The 9,399-nt window shown below is 36.5% G+C and overlaps 1 protein-coding gene across 1 annotated transcript in view; it reads left to right on the forward strand.

Annotated features, from left to right (window-relative positions):
* The window catches only part of LOC113073595 (NT-3 growth factor receptor-like), an 82,674-nt gene extending 76,617 nt beyond the window's left edge, over positions 1–6,057 (forward strand). Inside the window, exons 5-7 of the mRNA XM_026246408.1 lie at positions 4,395–4,549; positions 4,753–4,895; positions 5,851–6,057. Coding sequence (XP_026102193.1) covers positions 4,395–4,549; positions 4,753–4,895; positions 5,851–6,057 — 505 coding nt within the window. The remainder of the gene's footprint in view (positions 1–4,394; positions 4,550–4,752; positions 4,896–5,850) is intronic.
* The last annotated feature ends 3,342 nt before the right edge of the window (positions 6,058–9,399 follow it).

The raw sequence follows: 9,399 nt of genomic DNA on the forward strand, positions 1-9,399 counted from the left end.
TCAGTGGCATCCCTTCGTTTTGGTGGGTGCGGGTATAGAAGTGCATGCATAATGCATGTTGGCTAGGCGAATGTGCTTTAGACTACGTTATTTGGGCATTTTTTAAGGACCCAGGCTTGATGCATCAACATCGCCTGCGTTTTTTCCTTTTCTTTCCCAGCTAACTGTCACCTTGACCTTTCTAAAGGTTAATTTGAAATTTTATTCAAGTTTGCAAGCTATGAAAATAGTTAAGGTCTAACTGTGAATTAGCTCTCATAAAAAGAGCATAGTAGCTTTGCCTGCTGGAAAAAATAGTTTACTAGTAAACTAGTTTGATAGTCTGATCTGTTTTGATGGTTTTAGAGAGATCTCGGGAACTTTTCATCTGGTCTGGTTGAGAAACCCTCTAAAGACTTGCTTGGCCATGTTGAGAAACCATAAAACTAGCTTAACATGACTTTAATTTAATTTGGTGGTTCAGTCTTTTCTAGTCTTTTTTGATGATTTTAGAAGGTTTTTGGACATGTGTCAGCTGGTCATGCTTGGGATACCAGAAAGCTAGCTGAACACCATATTTGATAGGTAGAAAGACCAAGTAAACCAGCAATACCCCCTCTTTTTAATTCTGCTAGATGGTTTTATAAAGTTCTACTGAAGAAAAGCTTGGTAATGCTGGGAGACCAGTGAAATCATTTTAAGCAAATATTTTTTGACCAAAAATTGGTTAAGTTGGTCTATTTTGATGATTTTAAAAGGGTTTTGGACACTTGTGAGCTGGTCAAACCGGGTTTACCACCTAAACCTGATAAACATTAGGTTGGCCATATAGGGGAAGCCAGAAAACAAGATGAATTCCAGCTTGGATAGGTGGGAAGTCTAGATAAAAAAAGAAAATAAAAATGTCACCATAGTTGAATTTTTGTACCTGGGAAACCAGCCTTATATGGTTAGCTGGTCTCTCAACCCTCATAGCTAGAACTTAGTCAGACTGATCTATATATATGGTTTTAAACTTAAAGTTATAATTTTTAGCAGTTTAACTAGCTTAGCTGGTTAGGCTTGTTTTTTTTTTTTTTTGGTGCAGAGAGGCTCTGTTTGCAGTTTGTTTTACTATCCTAGCTGGATTATATGGTAAATTGCATTATATTGTTAGCATTTAGCATTGTTTATCCCCTGCCATCTGTGACCCATCAGAACAGGCCTGTTACGGCTCATTTTTGGGTTGTAACCCACTAGTTTAGAGAGGCTAATAAAGAGTATCATAAGACGTGGGCTATAAAATAAGCATGTTGTGCGAGTTCTTTCTCCATTATGAACCGTTCATGATACTGCTTAGTAAGAGAGGAAACGTGCACTCTTCTCATTAGACATGTTAATTTAGGTTTAAAGGGTGGAGAAACTATTTAGGCTCTCCTTTGATCATTATTCATCAAAGCTTCGAAATGCACGAGCAGGTTGCGCTTGTCCTTGTGTGGAACGTGCCGAGAAAATTGTTTCAATATTCACAGTAAAAATGTCCCCCTCGTTTGTTCAAATGAACAACAATGTTGTTTCCCAGAGCTTACAGTTCAGCCCATTTCAAATGCATGGGATTCAGCTCATATGCCTCTATCTCCTGCCCTATCTTGCAAATGAGAAAGGTTATCTCACTCGCACCAACTGATGAATGAATAAGCGCACAGAGGTTTAAATCGTCATGCTCCTCCGAGCTGCAGGCCAGGTGAGACATGTCCTGCGGGCTTAATATTTCCTACTCTTGAAGGGGAGAGACTCCCACTGAGATCAGATCTGGAACCTTCCACAGCGCTGTAGGATCCTGCCGGCTGGAAGCCTTTTAAGCGAGGAATAACGTAAAATGGAACAAAGGCGATTACACCCTGTTCTTTGCTCTCAGTAACTATGGTAGATAAAAGTGTAAAAGCAGTTGTCATACAATTTCCCCAAATCAGTACAATTGGGTACTGCAGAGGAAAATTAGCCTTTTGTCTGACAAAAAGTGTAATTATGAAATATTATTCTAACAGTTGATCTTATATATTAAAAGTAGAAAAATTAAATTTGACTAATTTAATGATATCTTTTTGCGAGCATTTGAACAGGTTACACTGCAGAAATTGCAGTATGGTCTTGTATGCTTGTTTTTTTTTAAGATAGTAACTAGAAGTTAGTTCTAATTATTATTATTATTATTATTATTATTATTATTATTATTATTAGCTTTTCATTTGATTTTGTTTTATTTAAAACATGCATCTACCTCATAGTTAATCAATCTCCCGGTTTTATTTATGTATTAAAAATACATTCCATCTCCTAGTTTGTGTCCCTGTTTTTTTATGTTTCTTTGTTTGTTTATTTATTTTAAATATGCATTCTATCTCCTAATATATCTATCCCTTTTTATTATTAAATATATTTTATTATTATTATTTTTTTATTTTATTTTTTATTTTATAATTTGCCTCGGGGGCCCCAATAAATGTTGAAATTATTTCAATTATTATACTAGCACATTCTTAAATAAAAAATATATAAAAAAAGATAAAATGTTCATTATTTTAGTGAAGATAAAATAATCACAAATAAATAACATGACTTTCTAAAAAAAACTTTATATTTTAAAATAAATGCACACCATTAAACTGACAGCATATGAGTTTAATTATTAAAACAGAAGTACTAGAGGTACATATCAACTTAAAGGAGGGCTTTTAAATCATATGTTGGGGCTCCTTTGGCTGAAACACTGAAATCCCCATATCTTCTTGACTTTGTAATATCCTCTTTGTTTTATTTGCTGCTTGAGCATTTGTCCATCAGGTATACTGGATAGTTGCAGTAATGTCTTCAGCTTGGCCCTCAACACCAGATAAGAAGAAGATATAAGCAGGGAAGAGGATAGTTTAAAGCACTGGAAACAGCACCCCTGACTCAACATTTCCAGGAAGTCTAAGACCCTTTAAACTCTCAGTGGAGCCTTCATGAACGCAGGGAAATATGTCAGAGTTGACATTTAGACATTTGGAGGAGTTTGATGTAGATGATGTCTGTTTTTGGTGCAGGAGTGGAGGTGGCTGTGCTCAAAGGTTGTTTGAAGGAGCGTGAAATGAGATACTGAGAAGGATAGAGGTGGTTGTTGTTCCCCCTGCACTGGGAGTAGGTGTTGGAGTCATTGGCATGGAAATGGTTCTGAAAGGAAGCCCTTCATTAGGCAAGTGAGGCAGTAGTGGGTGGAGGTGTTATCTTATGCCAGCTTTATGTGGGCTTGACCTCACACCCTTCCGTCTGTCCGGTTAAATGTATGCACTAATAATCCCATGTGTTACTGAGCATCAAGAAGATCCTTTAAGAAACCCTAACCTTGAATTCATTTTAAGTTGCTTCGGATGAAAGCATCTGCCAATTGAAATTGTAAATGTGACAGTGCAATCATATTTGTATCGACTGCGACACTGCAATAGTTTAATGCAAAAATGCTTTATTTTAAGAGACTTTTACATACATTTCTATAGTTTTACATGCGTGGCTCTAGAAACGGCAGTGTTACATGTTCCATTTCCAGGAAGTACTAGTAAAATCTAAACCTTGAATGCATTTTACGCCACTTTGGATGAAAGCGTCTGCCAAATGAAATTGTAAATGTGACACATAATGAAGGCAGTAATCATATACAAGAGAAGTCCACGTTTGCATCTTTGTAAAACTGGGCCTGTAACAAAAATTGGAAAATGTTGGATTATATTTAGATTTTTCTGCTTTAAACTGTCTTCAGATAAACTCATGATTATAGTAAAGACTTAGGTAAAAGCTGTTTTATGTGCTGGTTCCGAAATTTTTCTTTAGTAGACAGGTTGATTCTTTAATACAATGTTAAGGTTTAAGATTAGTCTTACAATTTGTTTTAAAAATGTTGCAGTTCCTAAGTTACAAACTAATGTACCCATCTGGATTGACTAGGTCTTTTATTTGAACATTTTGACGTATTTTTGGGCGAGTATTCAATTTAGACTGCACCGAAATATTATATTATATCACATCTAGTGGCTTAGTTTTTGCCTTAATCCAGAAGCTCATGTTTTGTTTGACTTCATTTGCGGGGACTGTGATCGCCCTGGGCACCAGTGGTGAATCTGGCACGATGAATAGCTGGACAGACGTGGCCAGGAAAGGGCTGCAGTCCAGAAAGCATTCGTACACAAAGCCCTGGGCACAGAACCCGCTCTGGCTGCAAAATGGAAGCACGCCAGCAGCTCTCCAGGCCTTGGTTGACTGATGGGTGCTGGAGAAGTTGATGTTTTGTAGGATAATGTTGTCCTTCACCTAGTTTTCTCCTGGTTTTCTAAATGGACCTTCTTGGCACTGTGTGCATGTTTGTGTGTCCTCAGTAAGAACTCTATATTTTGTTGTGGCAGGAAACTTGAAGGAGTGGTGTTTAACTGCAGCTGCAATATCCGTTGGATCCAGCTGTGGCAGCAGCGAGGTGAAGCCGGGCTCCATAACCAGCACCTGTTCTGCAATAACGGTGTCTTCAAGATCCCTCTACAGCGCATGAACATCTCTCACTGTGGTATGGGACATTAAATGGACAAAAACAGACATTTTTTTAAATATCATTCATGTTCTGCAAAAGAAAATCATCAAGTTATACAGGTTTGGATTGAAATGAATGTGAGTAAATAATGACAATCGTCATCCAAATTCTTCAACAGCATTTGAGGCGATTCTTCTGTTGTTTTTCATACCGTGACTGCTTGTCTATTCCCCACCAAGATTTGCCGGAGATCAGCGTAAGTCACAGTAACCTGACAGTGATGGAAGGTGACAGGGTGACAATCACCTGTAATGGGTCAGGAGTGCCGGTACCAGAAGTGGATTGGACTGTTGGTGGACTGCACTCCATTAACACTCATCAAGTAAGGCAGACTTTTGCATGTAGCCTTTTGACTTGCAATCAACATGGATTTTATGTACAGTACAGACCAATAGTTTGGACACACCATCTCATTCAAATAATTTTCTTTATTTTCATGAGTATGAAAATTGTAGATTCACACTGAAGGCATCAAAACTATGAATCAACACATGTGGAATTATAAATGGAATTATATACATAACAAAAAAGTGTGAAACAACTGAAAATCTGTCATATTCAAGGTTCTTCAAAGTAGCCACCTTTTACTTTGATTATTGCTTTGCACACTCTTGGCATTCTCTTGATGAGCTTCAAGAGGTAGTCACCTCAAATGGTCTTCCAACAGTCTTGAAGGAGTTCCCCGAGAGATGCTTAGCACTTGTTGGCCATTTTGCCTTCTGTCTGTGGTCCAGCTCACCCCTAAACCATCTGGATTGGGTTCAGGTCCGGTGTCTGTGGAGGCCAGGTCATCTGGCGCAGCACCACATCACTCTCCTTCTTGGTCAAATAGCCCTTGATGCCTTCAGTGTGACTCTACAATTTTCATAGTCATGAAAAAAAAAAAGAAAACTCTTTGAATGAGAAGGTGTGTCCAAACTTTTGGTCTGTACTGTACCTCTTAAGGACCTTAGTCAAGGTAGATGGCATATTTAAAACAGTAGACAAAGCAACATTGGAAAACTGTTGGGAGACCAACAAGATTAATCCAGTTAAAACCAGCAAACTGTTCTTTTTTTCAGCTGTATAGACAGTACTACCTTTTTAAATGGACTATACGTCTATCCCTAACAGTCACGGTTTCATGTTTAAAATTAAATATGCAGTTTACCCAATATAAGATCCATTAAATCACTCACTCGAGCCTTACAGTGGCTAGTATACACCATAAACCATTTGTTGAATCTGTGCAAGCTTGGTTGTGTTTCCAATAGCTATTGTGTCCTCCTCTCTTCTAGTCCAATCAATATCCACCGAATGTTCACTCCATCAACTTAACTCTGGTCAACATCAGCCGAGACGATAACAGCTTCATGCTGACCTGCATTGCAGAGAATATAGTTGGGATGACTAATGCCTCAATACAGCTTTCAGTGCAGTGTAAGTGCTCCTTTTCTTGTTCTCTGTCTCTGGAATGCCTTTACATTGAGCCTCAATGCCTCTAATGTGCCAATTCTACCTTACAGCCTCTGTCTAGCTCACATAACTGGCTTTGTCTGCCTCTTTAGCTTATTACTATCACTATTGGTACTGTGCTTCATGGCTACCAACTCGGTTTCTTAATTTGTATTGCTTTTTATTTAAAGAAGTAGGCATTTAGGGAGGTGAGATCACTGGAAAGTTTTTTGAAGTGAGTACTATTGATCAAAATGGCTCTGAGGAATGCAGAATCAATGCGACAAAAAGGTAGAGGTGAAGTGTGTAATTTTTATTATTAAAATACTTTTTATTTTTCTAGCTTAGCATGTAGGCACCTAAAACTAAGCCGTTGCGTCGGTTGGTTTTGCTCAAAAGTGTAAAGACTGTGGTTTGTGGTGCTTTCAAAACATCTTTGTCTGTTTTAGTATTCCGATCTAGCCAGCTTAGCAACTGGTTCATCCAATGGTGTGAGTTTGGGGCGGGTCTGCCTGATGGACTGACCAATGGCAGAGAGAAAGAGAGATAGAGGGTGTTCTGGAAACCTGTTCGACAACAGATTGTTTCAACACACTTTTATGGCAATTAGCTTTTTTACATTTTAGTGAAATGATAGGTAATTCTTATGAATTCATCTTATTTATAAACTTTTGTATTGACACTTAGGGTTGGCCCTATGGTTAAGGGGGGCCCCCACCACCCCACCTCAAAATGGAATGTTTCCATACAAATCACGTTATGAAATCATACAAAATCGCTACCTAGTAAAATATTTTTTTTTCATGTAATTGGGTTGTATTGTTTTGTAGTTCTGTTTAGTGATGTTAGCAGCACAGAAATGACACACTACGTGTTAAATGTGGTTTTGTATATTAGCTGCGTTTAATTAATAGTAGTATTTAATGTAGCCAATTATGGTACAAATGGCTGCTTTGTTGAATTAAATAAATAAAAAATGGAATAAATAATGAAAAAAAAAATCTAAGTGAGGCTAATGAAATTTGTTAACAAATAATGCAGAATTTCTTCATCAGAAATAGCCCTACTCCTACAAAAAAGAAATCTCAGGTTCTACACAACCCAGCATGTTGTAGGAAATTCATTTGTGTAGTTTATTGATCTGTGATAGTGAGGGCTGTTCTTCATCTAGACTTTTCACATGAAAAAAGGCTGTAAATGAAATATTAAAAAGATTTATCAATGTTATCAAGTTTTAGTGTGGAGCAGGCAACATGATTGCTTTGTGGCAGAGTTAGGTGGTGCATTTTCTGTGTTTGTGCATCGGGAAGGGTATGCATGGGGTCTTAGGAATCAGAAACTTAAAAATGTTCATTGTTTTTGTTCACTTAAAATGTGTTTTGTGCCTTATACCACTCTTGGAAAAAAAAATCAATGCACATTGCATTTTTAGCAGAAAAAAAAGGACGTTTATTTTTCCCATATAGGGGCAGGCATGCAAAAAAATAGTTATCCCAAATGAAAAAGAAAATGAAAGAAACAACAACCCTGAGGCAATAGGCTACTCATGAAAATGAGCAAAAAGAAACTATGCCTCTAATCAAAATGTAAATAGTAACCCTGAGAATCAAACCAAACAAATCCAAAAAAGTGAAAAGGCCGAGAACAATGACAGACTCTGCCTCAAATAAGGATAATATATAAAGATGTGGCTCCAGTAAGAAAACACAACAGGATGATATACAATAAACAGTAATTAAATGAAGCAATACATAAATCTTAACTCCAGAACTGACTAACCAGCAAGAAGACCTACTAAATGAAGACCACTTTGAATTTACTTGTGCCTTTGTGCTAAGTTAAAATTCCATAAATTATATTAAATAATATTAAAATAAAATATTGAATTCAATTGTTTTCAGATGTACCTGTAAAGCATGTGATGCTTTGACATAAATAAAATTTAAAAAACCAAATTGAAAAAATAAACAATAACTATGGATACAGTAAGAAAACACAATACAGCATCACAATATCCAACGACAGCTGTTTCCACCCACTTGGAATGAAGTAAGGCAATTAAAGACCTTTAAAGAAACACAGCAAGATAAAATTACAATGTAATGTGGAGGCTGCAGTGTTGCATCCAGTATTTACAATTTATACTGAATGGTGTTGGCCAACAACAGTGCAACATGATTCTTCCCACACTCAATATTTATTGACTCTGTAAGATTTGCTTAGAGTGGCAAATTCTGTGGAAATAGGAGAAAGTCAGTCAGTCTCTCTCTTTCTCTCTCTCACAATCCTTAAAGCTGCAGTAGGTAACTTTTGTAAATATATATTTTTTTCATATTTGTTAAACCTGTCATTATGTCCTGACAGTAGAATATGAGACAGATAATCTGTGAAAAAAATCAAGCTCCTCTGGCTCCTCCCAGTGTTCCTATTGCCATTTGCAGAAAGTCATGCGCTCCCAGTAAAAAATAACCAATCAGAGCTGCGGTCCGTAACTTTGTTTGTGTTCAAAAATGTAGAAAAATGTATATAATAAGTAAGTACACCATGAATCCATTTTCCAAACCGTGTTTTTAGCTTGTCCTGATCACTAGGGATGCACCTATAATAAGTGTTTATATTCAGACTATTTTAGATTGCTTCGGGGGTACCGTGCGAGTAACCCAGGACCTTTGTGATTCTTCATAGACATAAACAGAGAGAAGTGTTCTGGCTACGATGTCTTCCGCAAGACGCAAGCAGTTCTGTTTATTAACCGCTAGAGCGTCAAAAGTTCCTACCGCAGCTTTAAGGCTGGAGCAAAATTTTAAAAATAAATAAAATAGAGAATGTTAATCAGATAAAAGTTTATATGTAAATTACCATTACCATTAGAAAGTTTGGGGTGGCAAGATTTCCAAAAGGTTTTTTTTTATTTTATGCAACTAAGTCTAAGTCTTTTATGCACACTAAGTATGTATGTATTTGATTGAAAAAATCTCTCCAGTCCAGTCCATTCTTCAGAATCATCCTAATTTCTTGCTCAAGCAACATTTATTATTATCAGTCTATAAGACAGTTTTGCTACTGAAGGTTTGTGGATTCTGTGTACCTTCAAAGTTCAAATAGCATTTAGTTGAAAAATACATTTTTTAACATTATATATGGATTTACTGACACTTTTGATCAATTTAATGTGTCCTTGCTAAAAAAAAAAAAAAAAAAAAATCATGCAGGCTTCAAACATTTGAATATTACTGTATTATTACATTTTTTTTTTTACATTTTATATATCATATTAATAACTTATTCTAGAAGAAATTTGTGAAAATATCTGTTTTCATGTAAGAATTCTGTATTTATCGAATCACTGATTCGATCCCTGATGAAAGTATAATATGGACGACATATTTACG

The sequence above is a fragment of the Carassius auratus genome, unplaced genomic scaffold, assembly GCF_003368295.1.
Source record: "Carassius auratus strain Wakin unplaced genomic scaffold, ASM336829v1 scaf_tig00012437, whole genome shotgun sequence".
Taxonomy (NCBI): Eukaryota; Metazoa; Chordata; class Actinopteri; order Cypriniformes; family Cyprinidae; genus Carassius; species Carassius auratus.